The 21,026-nt window shown below is 62.5% G+C and overlaps 1 protein-coding gene across 3 annotated transcripts; it reads left to right on the top strand.

Moving 5' to 3' along the window:
* The first annotated feature begins 723 nt into the window (after window positions 1–723).
* On the top strand, window positions 724–19,276 carry RELT (RELT TNF receptor). 3 transcript variants are annotated; one of them, XM_062198244.1, is made up of 11 exons: window positions 724–810; window positions 12,147–12,217; window positions 13,565–13,639; window positions 13,736–13,902; window positions 14,112–14,191; window positions 14,793–15,050; window positions 16,222–16,302; window positions 16,552–16,633; window positions 16,768–17,025; window positions 17,422–17,620; window positions 17,753–19,276. In XM_062198244.1, exons 2-11 carry the CDS (start codon window positions 12,170–12,172, stop codon window positions 17,798–17,800), a joined length of 1,296 nt encoding a protein of 431 aa, XP_062054228.1. In that variant the 5' UTR covers window positions 724–810; window positions 12,147–12,169; the 3' UTR covers window positions 17,801–19,276. The 3 variants fall into 3 exon arrangements, with proteins under 3 accessions (XP_062054228.1, XP_062054230.1, XP_062054229.1); XM_062198245.1 differs by lacking the exon at window positions 724–810 and adding an exon at window positions 993–1,021; XM_062198246.1 differs by lacking the exon at window positions 14,793–15,050.
* The last annotated feature ends 1,750 nt before the right edge of the window (window positions 19,277–21,026 follow it).

Raw genomic sequence — 21,026 nt, forward strand, 5'->3', positions numbered from 1 at the left:
GCGCCCTGTGGCTTGTACCGCCAGCACCCCATCCCCTTCTGGCACTCTGGGGGCTGGCATTGGGAATTGGCACAGTGGCATATAGCAGGCGGTAGGGACAGAGGGCATGTCACCTGTCCTGCTGGGGGAAGGGACTAACCATCCGGCAGAGAGGGGTGGGGTGGGGCGGGGGCCTTGGCCAGGCCCTGAGAGATGTGGAGGAGCCGCGATGGGCTTCCTTTATCCCCTCACCTCTCCCACTTGGCCTTTTGCACCAACTAGAGGTTTCTATGGGCAGACCTGGGCCTAGTGATGCTCCCCGACCACCAATCTCCAAGAGGAAGACCAAGACCCAGAAGGGTCATTGGTGGCCCTGGTTACACTGGCAATGGTGACAGGGTTCGGGGGAGCTTCCGAGTGCCAGCCTCTTCATTTCAAATCGCACAAACCCCTTCTTTTTTGGTTTGCCGCCCGGAAGGGGGCTGAACCTAGGAGGCCCCCTGGGGCCCCCGCCGCCCAGTCCCGCGCAGCCGCCTGCAGTTCCCGCGGGCCGCGCGAGGTGGCGACGTGGAGCGGCGCGGCCCGGCGCCGAGAGGTGAGACCCTCCGCAGCTCCCGGGGAGGGCGGCTCGGGCCCGCCAGCCCGGACTCTGACGTAGGGGGCGGGGCCGCCGGCCGTGACGCGGGGGGCGGGGCCGCGCACCTTCCCGGCCCGGCCGGCGATTCATTCAAAAGGCGCGCAGGGTGCGCGGCCGCCCGTGCGCTCGCCGAGCCGGGCCCGGGCACCGCGTCCTCACGAGGAGCCGAGCCGAAGCTGCCTCGGCGCGGCCAGGTAAGGAGGGCGCGCGGGGCTCCGCGGCGGGGCTCGCGGCCGGGCCGGCGGGATGCGGACCCGGGTGGCGCCCCCTGCCTCCCCGCGTCTCTGAGGAAGTTCGCTGGCGCGGCGGATGCGGCAGCCCCGCCGCGCGTCCTGTCCCGGCGCCTTCCGCGCCCCCGGCCCCAGCACCTGGGCGTCTTCCGGCTGCGCCGTGGGCTGTCAGAAGGTGCGCCAAGGGGAAGCCGCGGAACTTGCCGTGTGAGGGGCCGGCGGGGCCCGGGAAACTTGGCCCGAGACCAGCCCGGGGTGCGGGCCGGGCCGGCGGCGCCTCCTCGCTGCGGCGGCCGGCGGGGGGTCTGGACGGTGTCAGCCGGTGGCTGTGGGTGACACGGCGCGTGAGGCGGGCCTGGCGCGGGCGAACGTGTGGCCGGGACACGGGGCGGTGACGCCGAGGCGAGCGGGCGACACAGAGGGGCTGTGTGTGTCTGACACCAGCGAAGCGGGTGCGGGTGGCTGGGCGACCCCGGGTCAGCAGGGTCACCGAGAGCGTGCGGCCCGGGGTGTGGAGCGAGGTCTGTGCCGCGGGGCCGGGGGTGAGGGCCAGGCGCCGGCCAGCAGTGGAGTTGGGGGCCCGGGGACGAGGGTCCCGCCGGGACTGATGCCAAGAGGAACGCCTTCTGGAGTGAAATTTAGGGAGGGGGCTGGGGGGGGGGTCTGGTGCGGTGGACCTGGGGCACCCCTGAGGCCTGCGGGGCTCAGGCGCCATCCCCCCAACACACACACATTTACCCACATTCACCTGCGCATATGCGCTCACACACAGTTACACACGCTGACACAGTACACATACCCCACACATACTCTGACACACTATGACATATCACACATACACGTTGACGCATGTACTCACATGCACTCACACATGCACACCATATATACACGACACACTTAGAGACTTTCTCACACGTGCATATACATGCACTCACAACACTCACAACACCGACACCACGTACTCACTCATTCTCACACACACACTGCCCCACAGCCACACATTGAGGGCCCTGGGAACGGGCGCTTTCAGCGGCCCGAGGCACAGTCTTGCTGTCCAGGGCTGCTGTGCCCGGCCTCAGTCTCCCCATCTGCGCGGTAGGGCTGGAATGGACTGTGAATCATCGCCCTGGGCTCCTCCATTGTTTTTGGGTCAACTGCCTCTCCTCCCTTCCCTCCCTTCAGGCTGAGAGACTGCAGTGGGGGTTGGGGTAGGCTTCCTCTGAGGACACAGTGGTTCAGGGGCTGCACCCAGCTGCTGGTAGCAGAGTTTGGAAGCAACTGGCCAAGGAGATGTCGGCCTCCCTCCCAAAGGCTGCGTGGTTCTCAGTCCTGAGATGGATCCCCAAATCCCGATCCACAGACATGGACTTCTCTGCTCCTTTCTTCAGTTCCCTGATGCGAGGCACAGGCTTGTTCCCAGGAGTGATCTCGGGTCTGGGTGGTTAACTTATCCCTGGAGAGCTAGAGCAGGGCACCTCCGCCATCTGGGCAAGACTGTGTGCCAGTCCATGGGGTTCATGCGGGGTAGGATGGAAACTGGAGGTTGTAGTGGTGGGGGGTGGGGGGATCAGCACCTGCTCTAGGATCTGGACGCTCTGGCTTCGGTCATCCTCTAGAAATGTTGACTGTGTTCCTGGAGTAGGGTGGGGACAGTGGGGATGCAGTGCCAGCCACTGTTCTGAATGCTTTCTAGTGTGCTGTCTTGGATTGGCTCTGAGATGTGGTGACTTTTACAGAGAGAGAAACTGAGGCTCGGAGAAGCAAAATGATTTGGCCAGGGCCCTATGGAATCAACCCAGTGCCAGGACTAGAATTCGGATCTTCTGACCCTGAAGCCCTGGGAGATGCTTGGAGAGGATTGCCATCTTCCTGATAACTATGCGTGGCTTACGTGGACTGATAGGCATGGCTTTGACAGGGTGTCCCTTTGTGAGTTCTGTGTGTGTGTATGTGTGTGTACATGTACACCTGGACCATTTGGGATGGTGGGTTATGTGGTCTTCCTGTTCCTCCTCGTCCTCCTCCCTCACCCTTGCCAGGGGTCACCAGAAAGGCTTGTCTCCTGCCTTCTAAAGCCTGCATCTGGCTTTGGGAGTGTCCAGGTGGCTCTGAAGAGTGGCGTTAGCAGTACAGCCCCGGGGCGGCAGGGAGAGCTGAGTTCTGAGTGCCCTTCACCATACTTAAGAAGCCCTGCCTCCCTCTTTGCAGTTGCTCTAGGGGCATTCTCCAAAGCTACCCACACACTGGCAGGGACCCTGAACAGGGGGTGCGCCACCCTCTCTGGGCCTTTGTCTCCCCACTTTTCCTGGATGCCCCTTCTGGTGCTGACCACTGCTGCAGCTGGGGACCAGGGTGTCCCTTGCTTCTCTCCAGAATGACTGGAGCTGTGCTTCTTGGGGCTGATGAAAATAGCTGTCTTGGTCTCCAGGGGCTGTGCCCAAGTTATTTCCATCCCCAGCAAAGAAGTGGAAATAGCTCAGGGCCTGGGAGGGGGAAAGACAGGGGAAGAGTTAATCAAGGGTTCCAGCCTTGGCGAAGGCCCCCCAGGTCCCTCCCTGCCCTGCCCAAGCCAGGCCTTGCTGGGAACTTGGGCCTCTCAGGATGACAGTGGGGCCAGGGTGGGTTTCCACTTGAGGCCTCAGTTGGGACTGGTGGGATGGTGGCTGGGGGAAAAGTGCCCGTGTCTGGCCAAGGAGGGGAGACGTAAAGGAGCAGTTAGCATCCTGTTCACGGCTCAGGAGCAAGTGCCAACAGGCCCAGCCTCATTTTACAGAGGAAGAGAGTGAGGTTCTGAGAATGGAAGGGGCTTACCAGAGGCCTACTCCAGAACCGTGTTGTTCTGACCCCTGCAGACAGGGTGCCTGCCTGTGTCTTGCCATACATTCGTTCCCTGGCAGGCTGGAAGTGGGCTAGCGCTGGGAACAGACAGCCTGCCTCTTAGGGTCCAGTCCTGGCCTTGCTACCCTTGCCCAGAATTATGTCCCAACTTTTCTGTCTCCATTTCCAGTTCTACACATGGGCTTCCATAAAGTAACTCTTACTTTGCCTACAAACTAAAGTTCAGACTCCTCCTCATCTTGGCCTTGAGGCCTTCCTTCCAGTGCCTGCCTGCCTTTCTCTCTCTCTCTCTCTCTCTCTCTCTCTCTCTCTCTCTCTTTCTTTCAAGATTTATTTATTATTTGAAAGGCAGAGTTAAACAGAGGCAGAGAGAGAGAGAGAGTGTGTGTGTCTTCCATCTGCTGGTTCACTCCCAAAAAGCTGCAATGGCGGGAGCTGGGCCGATTCGAAGCCAGGAGCCTGGAGCTTCTTCCAGGTGTCCCACGTGAGTACAGGGCCCAAGTACTTGGGCCATCTTCTGCTACTTTCCCAGGCCACAGCAGAGAGCTGGATTGGAGGAGGAGCAGCCGGGACTTAAACTGGCACCATACGGGATGCTGACAATGCAGGCCACAGGTTTACCTACTATGCCACAGCGCTGGCCCCAACAATGCCTTTTTTTTTTTTTAAAAGAAGCTTTATTTATTTCTTTGAAAGTCAGAGTTACACAGAAAAGGAGAGGCGGAGAGAGGTCTTCCATCTGCTGGTTCACTTCCCAGATGACTACAACAGCTGGTCGGAGCTGCACTGATCTGGAGCCAGGAGCTTCTTCTGGGTCTCCCACACGGGTGCAGGGGCTCAAGGACTTGGGTCATCTTCCACTGCTTTCCCAGGCCATGGCAGAGAGCGGGATTGGAAAGGAGCAGCCAGGACTCGAACCAGTGCCCATTTGGGTTGCTGGCACTGCAGGTGGTGGCTTTACCTGCTATGCCATGGTGCTGGCCCCCCAACAATGCCTTTCTAACTTTGTATCTTCACTCACATCTTGCCCTCCAAGATACTCTGCTTCTGCCCTGCCTTTGCTTCTTACTGTGCCCTATTTCTAGAACTTTCGTGGCAGTTCAGCACCCTGCCTCACTTGAGAAGTTAGCCCAGCAGTAGTTCCTCTTTACTGGGGAATAGGCATAAGTATAGGGCCCCTGTGGGTGCTGCACACCCAGCTGGCACAGGCCGAGAAATGAGAGCCTAGAGGGGGGAAGGCGCTTGCAAGGCCCTGGAGTCGTTAAGATCCAAACCCAGGTCTGTCAGCCTTGAAGGCCAGAGTGCTTTCCTGGGCCACCCTGGGAAAGATGAGAGCACTATAAATAACTGCCCATGTGGCTGTGAGCATGTGCCCTGGCACCGAGGGGCCCTCTCCAGGCAGTTAGAGGCAGGGTCTGAGTGTGCCATTGGAGAGGGAAGGAAGAGGGCTCCCAGAAGGAGAGGCCTGAGCCTGGGCCGCCCCTCCTCACTGTGAGAGGAACAGTGAGAGCAGAGTGGGTCACAATGTTTGCCTAGCTCCCTGCACATTTGCCTCCCCACCTCTCCCCACTCTTAAGGACTCCCCCAACTTCTGGCACGGGTTAGCGGAGACTGAAAACTGATGGCCAAGGGGGTCACCCTTTCGGGGATGCTGGGGAGCCCTGTTTCTTTTCTTTCTTTTCTTTTCTTTCCTTTTCTTTTCTTTTCTTTTCTTTTCTTTTCTTTTCTTTTCTTTTCTTTTCTTTTCTTTTCTTTTCTTTTCTTTTCTTTTCTTTCTTTCTTTCTTTCTTTCTTTCTTTTTGTTGACAGGCAGAGTGGACAGTGAGAAAGAGAGAGAAAGGTCTTCCTTTTGCCGTTGGTTCACCCTCTAATGGCCGCCACGGCTGCTTCGCGCTGATCCGAAGCCAGGAGCCAGGTGCTTCTCCTGGTTTCCCATGGGGTGCAGGGCCCAAGCACTTGGGCCATCCTCCACTGCACTCCCGGGCCATAGCAGAGAGCTGGCCTGGAAGAGGGGCAACCGGGACAGAATCCGGCACCCCGACTGGGACTAGAACCTGGTGTGCCGGCGCCACTAGGCGGAGGATTAGCCTATTGAGCCACAGCGCCCGCGGGGAGCCCTGTTTCTAGGAAGAGCTGCTGTTCAGCTGCATCGCACCAGGAGTTCAGCACATTTGCCCCCACTCAGAGGGGAACCTGAGGCTTGGGGTAGGTGGGGCTGTGTTCTGACTGCTGAACTGGCCCTGCTCAGTGTCCCCCACCTCCCTGCCCGTGGCCCTAGCTGTTATGGGAACTGGTGGATGTAGGCCTGTACAGGGCTGGGAATGATCACCTGCCAACACCCCTCCTTCCCTCCTGTTGGGAGCTCTGCTGGGTTTCCTGAAGAGCCCTGGCTGAACCCAGCTTCTGGATGCTGCTTGGTTCTCGACTTGAATCCCCTTTTTGGCCTACGGGGGCTGTGGTGAGCACCACTACTCGGGAGACGCCTGTTTGGCCAGGCCCTGGCAGCATTACTTACTGTGGCTCCCCTGACCCCTCAGGATCCCCTGAGACAGGGACCAGGTCCCTTGTGTCTGCAGAGGAGGAGCCCCCAGCTCAGGGAGGGTAAGTGACCTGCCCAAGATCCCAGGTCCCCTGAGGGACAGAGCCAGAACCTGAACCCAGTTGGACTTGTCCAGTGCCCATCCCGAGACCTCAGCCTTGCAGTTGCACCTGTGCTGGTCCCAGTCCTCGGCGACGTTCTGCAGGTAGAGGCTCAACTGGGGTCCTGTTGCAGGGCCCTCTTTCTTCAGCTCCCTGAGGCTGAGCAGGCTTGGGGTGTGGTCTCCCCTGGTTATCTCCTGATGCCTCTGCCCAGGTCACCCTGGTCAGGGAGTGGAGGCAGGGCCTGTACTGAGCAGACTCTGGTCCACTCTGGCCTGGTAGGGGTTCGGTACTGGGTACATGGCTGGGGCTAGCAGCCAGGACAGCTTTTCAGAGGAGAGAGAAGTAGCATGAGCAGGGTTGCAGTGGAACCCCCTTGCTGTCCTGTCTTGGGGTCGGGAGAGGCATCCCAGAGCTAGACTGTGCTGCTGGGAGGTTGGTGGTGGGCTAGGAGCTGGCCCTGCCAGAGCAGTGAGGTGCCAGGCCTCGGGGACACTGGCAAAGGCTGCCTGCCTCCACTCCAGGTGCACAGAGACCTTTGAGACTGGGTTGTCACAGGTTACTATTTAGCCTCCGAGGCTCGGTTTCCTCAGGTGAAGCCTTGTAGGGGTTCAGTGAGACCCAGCCTGTGGAGGGAATGGGGCATGCAGTAGGTGAGGTGAGTGTTGGGGCCTCCAGCTGTATCCCAGAGACCACTGCCTCGCCCCAGACTCGCTTGGGAAGGGAGGGGACTGCATCTGTACCACACCCAGACTGGGAGGAGCCGGGCGGGCCAGGTCTGGCGCCTCAGCCCTTTTCTTAACCTCAAGGGGCCAATTAGCCCCCATCTGCCCTCTTCACCCACCTGACCCTCCGAAGCACAGGCTCGGTGGCAGCTGGAATGTCTGAGGGGCAGACCCATGCCCAGGTCCTGGGAGCATGGCTCGGGGTGGGCTGGGGAGCAGCTGTCGCCTGACTGTGCATGTGCACGGTGAGGGGCCCCCTGTTGGAAGAGTCCCCACCCAGGATGGTGAGCAGGGCGTCATGGCTGCCCAAGGCTGGGAGGAGGGATGGGAGTGGGGTGCCTTTCTCATGGCATGACTGAGCCAGTCCCTCCCATCCCTGGGCCCCCGGCCCCAGCAGCAGCCCTGGGGATCTGGAGCTGCACCCCAGGAGCACTTGTGCTTCTGAGGCTGCCTGGACGTCCCTGGTCTTCGTGCTTGGAGTTCCCGGTGCCTTTTCCTGTCTGAGCTGGCACAGACCGGGACAGTGTGCACATGAGTATGGGTGCAGGACTAGCCAGAGGCCACAGAGACTGTCGAGTGGCCAGTCTCCTGTAATAGGCCCCACCTGGTACCCTGAGAGAGCATCTACTACATGCCAGATCCTGGGCTAAGCCTCGGGGTATGGGGAAAGCAGACAGGAGGCAGCCCTGGGCCCCATCCGTGCTGCCTTACCTGTGTGACCTGCAGATGACCTCCCCTGGCCTTGGTTTACCCAGGTGTGAAATGGTGAGGGGTGGAGGCAACCCCTGATGAAGGCCTGGCCTGTGCCCAGTTGAGGTCAGTTGTCTTCCCCTGTTAGGGGGAGGGAGGAAGCAGGCAGCACCTACTGCCCTCCCCGCCGCCCAGTGTGGGCACTGCCCTACTTCAGCCCCAGTTGCCAGGGAACCACCAGGTTCCTTGCTAACCTGGATTTCTCTATTGATGGGCAGCTTTTGTCTTCTTTCCTTGGTGCGGCCACCACTGAGGGCAGCCCATGTCCAGCTGTGTTTCCAGGCAACCCTTGCCTCTGGAGGCTTGGGGGAGGTCTATAGGCTAAAGAGCCGCTTGCTGGGAAGCAGGACCTGCCTGCCGCCCGCTGCCCTCCAGGTGGGCACCTGCCCCCACCTCTGTCTCCCCATTCCAGCCTCATTTGGCAGGCAGCCCATTGTTCCATACCACTCCCTCCCCACCCAGGCTCCTGCAGCCCCAGGGGAGAAGGGCAAGCCTCTTGGCTTGCAGCTGAGGCCTGGTGTGGCTGAGGCACTGCCACATTCACCGTGGCAGGTCAGGCCCCTCCTGTGAGCCAGGCTGTGTGCCAAGCGCTGGACAGAAACATAGAAGAGGATCTCATGAGTACCTCACACCTGCCCGTCAAGTATGTGCCCCTTCCCACATGGGGAAACTGAGGCACAGTCAAGAGTCGTGAATGCTTATTGAGGGCTCACCCTTGGTCCACAGCCACAAGGCCTGCAGAGAGTAGACAAGTGGGGCAGGTTTGTGCTCCCTGGTCATGTGCTGAGGCTCTGGGCTAACCACCTGCGAGGGATATTGGTACGCTCAGGTATGCTCAGGTTAGCCCGGGTCAGACCCACCCCACCCCCACTCCTGAGTGCTTCTGGGCCCCCTCACCGTAGGCCTGCCCTCTGGCCCTCCTTACCCTAGCCAGGCCAGGCCAGGCCAGGCCCTGGCTGCCTCCTCTCTCATTTCTGCTCTCACCTCCCAGCTCAGCGCTGCACCTGGAGGGCCCATGGGGGGAGGGGCTGGGTAAACAGGATCTTCTCTTGCTGAGGTGGGAGGTGGTGGTGGGGAGGGGCCTTCCAAGAGGAAGTGACTTTAATGTCTGAAGGAAGGCTAGGATGTTGGCCAAGTGATGGGAGGGGTCTCTGGGCAGAGGAAGCAGCAGGTATCTTGTGTCCTGTCTGAGGGACAGAGAGAAGCCTAGAGGGGCCTGTGTGCATGTGCGTGTGTGTGCGTGTGGTGTGTGTAGGTAGGTGGGGTGATGGGGCATGCTGGCTGCCATTCTGAGGGTGTTGAAGCTCAGGGGCTGCTGCAGGAGGCTGGGGTAGGGGAGAAGACAGGAGGAATGGACACCTTCCCTGTTCTTGGGGGGCTGGTGGAGGGGTGGGGTGTGGCAAGGGCCTAGGTGACCCTGAGGCTTCAGTTCTGGCAAAGGGGAAGCTGCCTGTGCCCTGCATCAGGGCGCTTCCTCTTTCTCTGAGGCCTGCAGGGCTGCCCCTCCCTGGGGCTCTGCTGGCTTCTACCTCGGCTTGGGGCCCTGGTCCCGGCTTTGCTAGTTGGTTTTTGTGGTGGGAATTTCTGGTTCTGACTGTTGGGCCAGTGTTTTAGAGGACCCGGTGGGTGCGGAGCCTCCTGCTGCAGATCCGGCCGGGCGTGGGGCTCTGTGGGGAGTCAGACAGATGGCTCTGCCCTCACTGCTTGTCTGGTGGGCGAGAGCACAGAACAAGTAAGCAAACAAATACTTAATTACAGACCTCGGCCCAGGCACAGTGCAGAGCGGGTACTGGGGAGGAAATCCTGTGACCTGCTCTAGGCCATGACCTCGTTTAAACCTCAGGACAGAGATAAACATCCCCATCATGCAGATGAGGAAACTGAGCCCTGGCAAGGTGAGGAGGGGCACAGGTCCCACAGGGAGCCGGTGGCAGCAGGCGCAGGGCTGCAAGCCAGGAGACTTGGGGAAGGAGTGGCCTCTAAGCTAACTTCCTTTTCTGCAAAAACCCCCTGGGGCCCCTCCTCCCCGACCCAGACTGGCTGGGGGTGGCTGTTCTCTGTCAGCCTCCTTGGAGCTGGAGGGGAGCTCTGAGCGTGCCATCCCTCCCCCTCCAGGGCCTCGGTCTCTCTGTTTCTGACAGCTGTCCTCCAGCCTTGGGAGCTCACCGACCGCCCGGCCCTAGCAGCAGGACAGGTGGTGGACCTGCTTTCCAGCCAGGGTCCCTGGGCTCTGGCTGGGACGCTGGAGGCCTGGTGAGGAAGGGGGTGTGCACACGTGGGCCACGGGGCTCTGTGCTTGATGGGGCAGGTCCAGCAGGGGCTCCAAATGGGCTGAGTGTGGGGGCCGGTGCAGCCAGACCAGAGTAAGTGCTGGTTTGGGGTAATTAGAAGGCACATAATTAGAGAGCGCAGGGCACTGGGCGGCGGGTGTCTGTGAGGGTGCCCATGGGCCCTCGCTGGCTCTCAGTCTGGGCCTGCAAAGCCGCGCTCTCCTCCCAGGAGATTCCAGATCACTGAGTGCCACGTGTGTCTGCAGATGCGTGGCTGCACAGCTCCCCTCGTGTGGGCTCTGGTCACCCCGCGGGGCTGGCTCTGGGCCTCTCTCCTCTGTGCTGGCTTTGTCCCTGTTTACTCCCTTCCCCAGCACTCTGGGACACGGAGGGGGCAGGGCTCAGAGGACCAGCCTGAGGATGAGGGGCTCATGGTTAGGTCTGGGTGTTGGATTCCTTGAAGGACGAGGGGAGGGGACCATGGGGAGATGGGCTTGAGCTAGGAGCTGGGCCTGGGCAGGGGCAACACACTTTGGGGAGAAACTGGAAGGAAGAGTTGTGACCAAATTCGAGGAGGGGTAGGCTGGGGTGTGAGTTGGGGGCCACCGTCTGTTGGGCACTGACTGCTAGGTGTAGCCTTCACCCTGCTCTGGCCCGGCCTTCCCCACCCTGGTTTTCCCCTGAGCTGGCCTGGGGCCGAGAGCCAGTGACCTGGAGAGTCCCGAGGATGCTGCGACTGCTGCCCCTCCCCGTGCCCGGGTGTAACTCAAACCCCTGGCTGGGGATCTGTGCTGGCCAGGCTGAGAGGTCAGGAGGCCAGGCCAGTAGGCAGATCCCTTTCCTCAGCTCTTCTCCAGCGGGAAGCCCAGGCTGCCTGTGGGGGAGGGGCTCTTGTGTGACCTGGAACCTGCTCACTGTGTGCAGTGCCCTCCCCCCGTGCTTGGCATCAGAGAGTGTGGCGCTGCTCAGGCAGCTGGGGGCTTGGACCCCGAGGGCGGTCAGAGAGGTGGAAATAGGGAGGCTGCCCTTGGGCGTCGGAGGCCCAGCCTGGCCGTGCTGAGCTGAGGCCTCCAAGCGCCGCTGCCATGGCCTCCTGGACCTGAAGCCAGACCTCTGGGAGATACATCATGGAACTCCCGGAGTCTGCTACAGTTCCTTGTGTGGTCAACCCCAGTGCTCCGACCTCCAGGGCTGCTCCAGCCCTGTCCCCTGGCTAAGGGGTCTCCAGAGGCCACAGGCTGGGCTGTGGACAGCGTGGCCACCGCTGGCCCGCTCTGAAACATCACACGCTGTGCCCTGACCCTGCTTTATGTCGTCTCCTGCCACTTCCTGCCGACCGGCAGGGGGCCCGTTTGCTTGCTGTCGTCCCCTAGGTTGGCACTCTGAGGACAGGGGCCCCGTCTGTCGCGTTCATCACTGTTTTCCAGTGCTGAGGGCAGTGCCGCACACGCAGGGGGTGCTGGAGAGATGCGGAAGGCTGGTTGCCCACTGCCCTGGCCACCCCGCATAGGTGGGCAGAGGTGTCCCTGCCCTCTCTGGAGAGCCTGCTGGTTGTGGATGGTGGCCTTGTGGAAGGACTAGGACTGTGATGGGGTGGGGTGGGGGACACACGGGCAGGCTCAGTTTGGGTGACGCCTCTGGACAAGTTCTGGAGAGAGAGGCCCTTGTGTTGGGTTCTGAAGGGCAAGGGCGAAGGCCTTCCCTGGAGCAGAGCCGGCGAGAGCAGAGGCAGAGGAGCGGGCGAGGCCTGGCGTTCGCTGGGGCGCAGCCTGCACCGCCGCAGAGGAGGGTGGAGAGGCCGAGGCCTCCCTGCGCGTCCTTCCTCCCGGGCTCCCCTGCCCCTGCTGCGGGGCACCTGGCTGTTTACGGAAGGGGAGGAAAGCCCTTCCTCCTCTGGGAAGCCTCCCCAGCCTGCAGAGCGCTGTCTGCCCGTCCAGCCTCCCAGGCTGACCCCAGACAGGGAAGACCCACTGTGCTCGTTGACCACTGCCAACTCCTCATCAAGTCGTCCCCGGGGAACAGCAGTGCCTGCCTGCCCGCCTGCCGCCCCACCAAGCCTTCTCTCCATTCGCCCTAGGCTAGCGACCACTCCGGGGCCTGATGATGAAGCTAAGCCTGCTGTGCTGGCCCCTGTCCTGCCTCATCCTGGTGAGTTGTGCATGGGCTGGGGGAAGCCAGGCGAGCTGAGTCTTGAGCCCTGCACCCTAGGCCCCCGGGGAGGGATGGGCAGGTGCAGCTTGGTAGTCCCGTGCCCGTGCTGGCAGAGGAGCTGGTTACTCAGCCCTTCCTGCGAAGACTCTGAGGCAGTCAGACCCTAGCAGGCCCTCCTAGCCCACCCGCGTGTGAAGTGGGGAGGCGGCTTTCCCAAGCTGCGCCCTCCCGGCCTGGGGTGGGGGGAGAAGGAAGGACTGGTGGCTGTTTACAGGCAAGGTAGGCATGGCTGAGGGCAAGATGCCTGTTGTTGTGGTCAGGGGTGAGAGCTGCGCCAGGCAAGGAGGGTGGTCAGGGACCTGCAGGAAATCAGACAAAAGAGGCGTGGGAACCTTAGCACCATGTACTGGTCTAGAGACCCCAGATCCTAGGGCCCAGAATCAGAATCAGGCCAAGTGCCTAGAGCCTCAGGTGACTCTGGGTTGTAGACCCACGGCCTCAGGCAGCATCTTGGGATCTGATCTGAGCCCCTTCTCTGCTGTGAGCTGGAAACTCAGGGATGATGAGACGTAGCTGAGGGCAGGAGGCCTCTGGCCTTGGCAGGAGCCAGACAGAGCTAGGCCTGGGGCCTGGGGAGGCCCATGTGGCATCCAGCCCAACACCCACTCTCTGTCCGCTGTGTGTCTACTCCCTCCCCAGCCAGCTTGGGCCGAATTAGAGAGCAGGTTCTGCCCACAGCAGGAGGCTCGGGGGTGGACAGCTCCTAGCTAACAGGAAGCAGAGAATGAGCCGGGGTACACAGGTGGGAATGTTTGGGCAGAGTGTGAATGGGGTGGCTTTGCCTCGGAGGGAGGTCACCTAGGAGGATGTGGCCTGGAGACTCAGCTGAGGGCCCAGAATAGGAGGCACCAGCTGCAGACTTGGCCGCGGGGCTCATAAACAGAGGCCGCTTAATGACATGCCCAGCTGCCCGGGTGGGGGTGGGGCAGCAGGAAGGGGTCGAATCCCAGAGAGGAGAGAGGAATTGGGAAGCATTTCCTCCTCACCCTTCGGGTTGGCTGGAAGGGGTGTGACTCAGAGATCTGAAGTCTGCCTGGGGCTTTCCAGCACTTTCTAGAACAGATGAGTTCTCTGCCTCTCCAGGTAGTGGCCTGGCAACAGACCTGGGCCAGGGCAGGTTTTCCCAGCATTTAGAGCAGTGTCCCTGAAGCCTGGTGGGGTGCCCCTGTGTGGTCAACCATCCCCCCTCCAGGCCTTAGGAAGTTGGTGGGGGGTGGGTGACCCAGAGGCCCTGTGCCCAGCACACCCTGCCTCTCAGTGCACTCCTGCCTGCTGTTCTTCCAGCTGCTTCCCTGGCCTCTGGCCACACCAGCATCCACTACCCCGTGGCAGTGCCCACCGGGGGAAGAGCCCGGCCTGGTGAGTGCTTCCCTGCTCCCTGCCCTGTTCTGGGAGGGCTCACCCTGGGGCCCCAGGCCAGCTCCTGCCCTTGTTCCCGCCTCTCCCCTCCCGCAGGACCCAGAGCAGGGCACATTGTGCAGATCCTGCCCGCCGGGCACCTTCTCAGCCTCATGGGGCTCCAGTCCATGCCAGCCCCATAACCGCTGCAGCTTTCGGAGGCGGCTGGAGGCCCAGGCAGGCACGGCGACTCAGGATGCGCTCTGTGGAGGCTGCCAGCCTGGGTGAGCACGGGGCTGGGGCGTGGAGGCTCGTGCTTGCAGGACCAGCACTCTGGAGCCCAGGGCCCCAGCCTCAGCCTTCCCATCTGTGAGATGGGGTTAGTGAGGACCGCAGAAGGCACTGTTCCTTCCCGGTAGGAAGGAACCCAGCCTCTCTGAAGCATAGGATGTTTGGGCAGCTTTCTGGTCTAAGTGACATCTTCTCCCTGCAGGTGGTTTGGGCCTTGGGAGGTCCCCCGTGTTCCATGTCAGCCGTGCTCCTGGGCCCCTCCGGGTACTCGAGGCTGTGATGGTGAGTTGCAGATTGGGGTGTGGGGAGGGGCCCAGTGACTGAGCCCTGAACACCCCCCACATCAGCCCAGAGGAGGGCCTGTGTCCAAGGAGTGTCCATTCACTCCTGTCTTCTCAGTGGCACAGGCTGTCCAGCAGAGGGCAGCCACAGCTTGGAGACCAGGGTCTGTCTCCCCAGTCCCTGTTCCCTTCACCCCAGTGATCCTCCTGCAGGTGGACGTGAATGCGGGTGCCCACATACACCTCACGCACAGGCTGGCCCACGCTGCCTCCCCTGCCCAGCCAGTCACCATCTGAGGCAACCAATTCACTGGCCAGGCCATGGGGTGCAGGGTCCTGTGTCCCTGTGCCCAGACATGTGCCCTGGGGGCTGTCCCCAGCATGAAGGGAGGATGGGGCTGACGGGCCAGCTGTGCCAAAGCCCGAGGAGGCCTTGCTCAGGAGGAGAGGTCAGAAGGCAACAAAGAAGGGGCGTGAGTTGCCTTTGCTTCCCCAGTAGGGTGGGGTGCAGGCCGCCCCGGCTGCCCGGTTCGCCCCAGCACACACGCATGCGCATGGGCGGTGTGTGTTTCCGTCTTGCCTCTGTCCTCCGTGGTGCTCAGAATGGGGGCGGCGGACCCGGCGAGGTGTGGAGGTGGCTGCAGGGGCCAGCAGTGCCGGCGAGACGCGGCAGACCGGGAACGGCACGCGGGCGGGCGGCCCCGAGGAGACGGCCACCCAGTACGCCGTGATCGCCATTGTGCCTGTCTTCTGCCTCATGGGGCTGCTGGGCATCCTGGTGTGCAACCTGCTCAAGCGGAAGGGCTACCACTGCACGGCCCACAAGGAGGTCGGGCCCGGCCCTGGAGGCGGAGGCAGCGGTGAGGCCCGCCCTGGGCTCCGGGGGTGTGTGGGAGCATGCAGTACCCAGGCCCAGCGCAGTGTGGCCTGGAGAGGGCTAACCAGGAGGGCTTCCTGGAGGTGCTGCTGCCGGGAGCCATAGAGGATACAGCTGCAGACTGACAGAGGAGGGGAGGGGAGGGGGCCAAGGTGTGGTCATGGTGGTGGAGCAGAGGTGGGACAGCCAGTCGAGTAGCCTCAGCAGGATTCCCATTGGGTGAGGCCCTGCCCCACTGTGGGCTTGTGGACTCCTTGGGGGCTACAGTTGCATGTGTGTCATTTGAGGGTCCAGTGGCTTTGAGGTACTGAAAGTGACCTCTGATCTCTGGCCTGTGTCAGGAGTGCTGGCAGGGCACCTGTCTTGACAGACAAGTTCTGGAACCATGGGGAGAGGAACTTCTCTCCCACCCGTGAGGCCCTAGGCCCCCTGTTCTTCCCCACCCCAGCACTGTCCCCGGAGGCACAGAGGCCCACTACGCTGCCCTGGGCCCAAAGGAGCCAGTCAAATGGCACGTGGCATGGCATGTCACATGCTGGCACCCCAGGCTTCCTGGGGCTGCCCAGAGCCCTTTGCAACTCCAGAGGCCCGGAGGGGGCAGGAAGGGGACAGGGAACTTAGGCAGGCGGGAAGGCATTGACTCAGGGCCATTTTTCCTGGGACTATACTTGTGCTCTGGCCTAGTGACTTCTCTGACTGTTGACAAGGCCTGGAAGCTCCATTTGCAGTGGCCATTCCCCTGAGGTGTGGGCTCCAAGCTGACCGGGCCCCTCTGTTAAGTAGTTACGTGGTGGGGTGCTGTGCAGGGAGCTGGTGATTCTGGAAGGGCAGAGATTGCTGTAGACGTTGGGGTTCTAGATAGCCCCCTAGAGCTAAGGAGGGGACAGCACAGGCCCAGAAGAGGCTGGACTCACCCTCCCCCCGTGCCCCACAAACGCACACATACAACTCTGCAGGGACTGTGGACTTGGGGGGACCTGAAACCTCCAAGCACCTGGAGCCTTGCAGGTGCGGGGACTTTACACGTGTGTGCGGCGCTTCAGCAACTCTTAGGAAGGCCTGGGGCGCCCTCTGCCGGCAGATCCTGGGGTAGCTGAGGAGGCCGGAGCCCACCCTCGTCCCTGGGATCATGGTCCTTCTCTTCCCTTCCCCAGGGATCAATCCCGCCTACCGGACCGAGGATGCCAACGAGGACACCATTGGGGTCCTGGTGCGCCTCATCACAGAGAAGAAAGGTGAAGGGAGGGGGAGCCTCCATCCTGGAGCCGGGGACCAGAAGGTCTCCTCCAGGAGCCCTGCCCTGCTCTGCCCCTCCCCACCGGACGCCTGGGTCAGGCCTGGTGCTCGCTGACTCCTGTTCTTGCCTGTTGAGGGGTGGAGGAAAAGGCACGCACAGCCCAGGCCAGGGAGGGTCTGTGCTGGGCCGGGTGTGTGGGGGGCGCCCCTCCTGTCCAGAGCCAGGTTCTGAGTGCAGCTGCCCACAGAGAACGCGGCGGCCCTGGAGGAGCTGCTGAAGGAGCACCATAGCAAACAGCTGGTGCAGACGAGCCACAGGCTCGGGCCCAGGTGAGCAGGCAGTGCCGGGGCGGGGCGGGAACCCACAGCGAGGCGGCCTCTTGTCACTGGTCGTCCGCACCACCTGCTGGGGTCTGCGGGCCCTGGCCGGGCCTCTGACCGTTCTCACCTTGTGCCTCCTGTAGGCCGCCACCAGCTGCCCCCGGCACGCCACACATCTGCCCACACCGCCACCACCTCCACACCGTGCAGGGCCTGGCCTCGCTCTCCGGCCCGTGCTGCTCCCGTTGTAGCCAGAAGAAGTGGCCGGAGGTGCTGCTGTCTCCTGAGGCTGCAGCCGCTGCCACGCCTGCCCCCAGCCTCCTGCCCAACCCCATTAGGACACCCAAGGCTGGGGCCAAGGCGGGCCGCCAGGGCGAGATCACCATCTTGTCTGTGGGCAGGTGAGATGGGCACAGCCCTGGGGGGCACAGGGCCTTGCACTGAGCCCTGAGAGCCGTACTCATTAGTGACCCTGTCCTTCCTGGTCCTCTCTGGGTAGTGTGTGCAGACAGGGCAGGACTTCCCAGCCATGCTGTCTCTCATGGAGGTCTTGGGTCTCAGGGACAGGAGCCACGGGCCTGTCCATGTGCAGCCCACGGCTGGGGTAGCGGGCTGGCTGTGACCAGCCGAGTGCAGCCTTGTCTGTGGGCGAGGTGGAGGGGGGGGGCCTGGGAAGCAGCCACAGGCTCGGCTCTGGCCCACAAACTTGCTCTGTGACGCTGGGCACGTGCCGCGCTCCCCACTTCGAAGCTCCCCCTCTGATGGGGGGTTGATCGCACCCCCTCCTCTCCTCCCAGGTTCCGGGTGGCTCGAATTCCGGAGCAGCGGACGAGTTCTGGGGCATCTGAGGTGAAGACCATCACAGAGGCTGGGCCCTCAGGGAATGAGCCCCCCGACTCCCCACAGCCTGGCCTCCAGGCTGAGCAGCGGGCACTGCTGGGAAGTGGCGGAAGCCATGCTAAGTGGTTAAAGGCCCCAGTGGAGACCAAGGCCGAGGTGAGGGCGGGCGAGGGTGTCTGTTGGCACCTGGGTCGGGACGTGGGTTGGGGTGCAGAGGTCTTGGGCGGCTGCCGTTTCCTCCAGCCCATAAGCCCCCGGAGCTCAGCTGCGGTCCCTGCCCGTCCCCAGGAGAACCGCTATGTGGTCCGGATGAGCGAGAGCAACCTGGTGATCTGAGGCTGCCCGGTGTGTGGACGCCACAGCCCCGCCCTGGGAGGCGCCGAAGGTTTCCTGGAGGAGGGAAAGCTGCAGCGGGGGACCAGAAGCCAAGGCCCAGCAGCCAGAGCTGCAGAGGCCAAGGCCTGGAGGTGGGCCCGTCCGCCCCAGTGAGGCACTGTGTGCAGGAGTGGACTGAGAGCCCGCCCCGTCCCCACGGCCCCGCCCCCGTGCCCGCCCTGCAGATCCTAGGAGCCCTGGGGGTTCTCTGTAGCACCAGGGCTTGGCAGGGGAGGGCTCTGTGCCTGGTGCCCTCTGGCCCTGCACGGGGCTCTGGGGCAGACGTGCCTCCCGCTCCTCTGCCAGCAGGCCCCGTGCAGGGGAGGGGCGATGGGCAGGCCTAGGCTGGGAGGTGCAGTCTGCGTTCTGGTCCTGGGCGTGGCCACCGGGGCTGGGGTCGCACTGTGAAGCTGGGAGGCGGCGTCGCGGCGCCCAGGGCCGCCCAGCTCCTGACGGGCTCTGCGCTGGGTTGAGCGGGGAGAGCTCAACTCTGCACCCCTCCCGTTAGTAGTTTTACCTGGCCCTATTTCTGCTGCTTCCGGGGCCCTCGCGGGGCTGTGCTTCCACGGCTCTGCTTCGTGCATGTGCCTGCCCCTGCCTCTGCTGTTCGCAGTGAAATTCAAACATGGACTTGACTTGGGCAGGGCCGCCCCTGAGATGTCAGGTGTCTCAGGGCAGGGGGCGTTGGCCAGGCTGGGGGGTGCTCAGGCGTCTGTGGCTTCCCAGTCCCTGTCCCCCAGCTCTGGGCAGCCCAGGTGACTGCTGGCCCATGCCCCATCTCCACGCTGGTTCAGCCGCCTCGCCTCGTTATTTATGTGGGGCCGTGCAGGCGCGGGCCCACTGCCCCTCCCCATCTCCTATTTATTGAAACTCGCCCTTGTCCTGTCCTGCATCTCCGTCTCCATCCTCTTGTGGAACAATAAAAGGTGGGAAAGCTGTGTCATGAGGGGCTTCTTTGCAGCGTCCCCTCCCAAGCCGCCCCTCCTCCCCGGTCCCCTGGCAGCGCCCGCCCCTTAGCCACAGAGCTGTCCCACAGATAACAGTGAGAGCCACACGCCTGACCTCAAAACGTGTCATAAAACTATTTTATTTAGAAGTTTTTTTAAAATCAGCATATAGTACTTGCACGTTCTCCTGGGATGCGGTGCAATAGTTCCACACACACACTGTGATCCCGTCAGACTGGGTACCTGGCCTTCCCCTTTCCATCTCCTGGGTTTGCAGCCCCCCGGCACCTCCTGCCAGTGTGTGCCTGTGCCCGGCAGTGCCCGCGGAGCTCCAGAGCGCCTGCCTTCGTCTGCCTGGGCTCGGTGCCTGCCATCCAACCTCCCTCCATCCCCGACTTACAACTGCAGAGAGTGGAGACAGGAACTGAGGTTTACTAATACACGTTTTTAGCCTAATACATAAGAAATCTTTGCATTTCAATACAAAATCGATGTAAAAGTTATGAATGGGCTATTTTTTTTTTTTTTTACTTTGAACTCTGATGTATATTATACACATCGCGACATGAACTGGTGGATTGCAAGGGCTCCACAGCCACACAGGGCCAGTGGTGGCCACACTGGACAGCAAGGGGCTGTGGAGGACGTGAGGGTCCAGGGGAGCCTGCGAGATGAATGGGGTGAGGAAGACGTGGAGGGGTGGGGGCGGTGCTCCCCAGGGAGGAAGAGCTGCGGAGGGCAGCTGTGGGGTGGGTCCTCCCCCCTCTGGGGTGGGGCAGCAGCAGCCGGAACCCCGGCCTGGCAGGCCACGGCCGGCGGGGCGAGGGAGCAGCCTGGCTACGTCCAGGGCGTCTGGACGTGCGGACCTGGCCGAGAAGAGCAGCTGCGGGCACTGAGGCGGGCATCGTGCCTGGGGAGTGCCCCGCAGATCCCGGGCTGCTCCTGGCGCAGCAGCGGGAGCAGCTGTCCCGGCAGCCAGGGGCCCTGGTGAGTGGACACCGGGGCATGGTGGGAGTCGTCTGAAGGGACTGGCGAGGGCAGGAGCGAGTGGACTGGGGGGACAGCTCCCTCACAGTCTGCTGGGCCTCAGGTTCCGGGGAGAGGGCTTCAGATGTTGGGGTGTGACTGGTGCATGGTGCATTGTTCAAAGGTGGGAAGGGGACATGCAGACAGTGGAGAGGCTGCAGGCAAGTGACACTTGATGGAACCTGGGCCAGGCCACGTGGGGTGCAGGAGGTGAGATGGGGGCCTGGCCTGGCAGCCACAGAGGACTCCCACCCTGGGCAGAGGTACCTGGTAACTGGGCAGGAAAGGGTGAGGGCGGTGCTCAGGCCCCAGGAGACGAGGACTCCCCTGCACCAGGATGGGAGGCTGTGCGCCAGGAGGAATTTTCTGGAGCAGCCCAGGAGCGGCGCCTCTTGTAGGCAACCAGCAGGCACCCCCAGCGCACCCGGGCTGCCCCTTGCGCCCGCCTGGCGGCCCCGGTGCCCCACGTGTGCTGGCTGCTGGCTGCATCTCGGGGTTTGGCTTCTCGGACTTGCTGGTCCACTCAGCCAGGGAGGAGAGTGGCCTGGGATGGGGTGGGGGTGGGGTGGAGGCTGCACAGCCTCCCTGCATTTGGCCACCTCTGGGGGAGGCTGCACTGCCCTGGCTGGGGAGAGGCATACGCCAAGGCCAGCAGGGGTGAGGCTGAGGCAGGGTCTGAGCCTCAGGTGAGGGAAGACACCCCCGTCGCAGGCGGCATGCCCTCCTGCAAGCTTCTGCTCCCCACCTTTCTGTGGCGTCCAGTGCCCCCCCCCAAGCTGGAGCTCAGGAGCGGCCTCGGCGGGGGGGGGGGGGGGGGCTCTGGGCCGACCGCTGGGGCAGGAAGGTTCTGAGCCTGACCTCTGCTCTAGTTTGGAGGCCCCCAAAGGCCCACGTGTTAAAGGTTGCCCCTCCAGGGCTGCAGCCAATTGTGTTGGATGGGCTCAGCGGAGGTCAGGCCCAGTGGAGGCGGGCCCTCGGGCGGAAGTTCTCTCAGAGGGTCGCTATATAAGCCAGAGTGGCCGGCCGCTGGCCCCCTGCTTCCTGGCTGCCCCGTGGTCCTCGCCTGCACCTGTGCCTTCGTCCACCGCCCACATCAGACACTGCAGCACTGGGGCTGCATGATCGTGCTGAGCTGCCGAAACCGTGAGCCGAGATAAGCCTTTCTCCTGCCTACGTAGCTTCTCAGGTGTGTGTGAGACCAGTGATGGAAAGAC

This window comes from Lepus europaeus, chromosome 7 (assembly GCF_033115175.1).
Source record: "Lepus europaeus isolate LE1 chromosome 7, mLepTim1.pri, whole genome shotgun sequence".
Classification (NCBI taxonomy): Eukaryota; Metazoa; Chordata; class Mammalia; order Lagomorpha; family Leporidae; genus Lepus; species Lepus europaeus.

Coding starts and splice junctions, on each gene's coding strand:
- RELT (XM_062198244.1), top strand. CDS start 12,170: ATGATGAAGCTAAGCCTGCTGTGCTGGCCCCTGTCCTGCCTCATCCTG. Junction 13,640..13,735: donor CGGGGGAAGAGCCCGGCCTG/GTGAGTGCTTCC, acceptor CCCCTCCCGCAG/GACCCAGAGCAGGGCACATT. Junction 17,026..17,421: donor ACCATCTTGTCTGTGGGCAG/GTGAGATGGGCA, acceptor CTCTCCTCCCAG/GTTCCGGGTGGCTCGAATTC.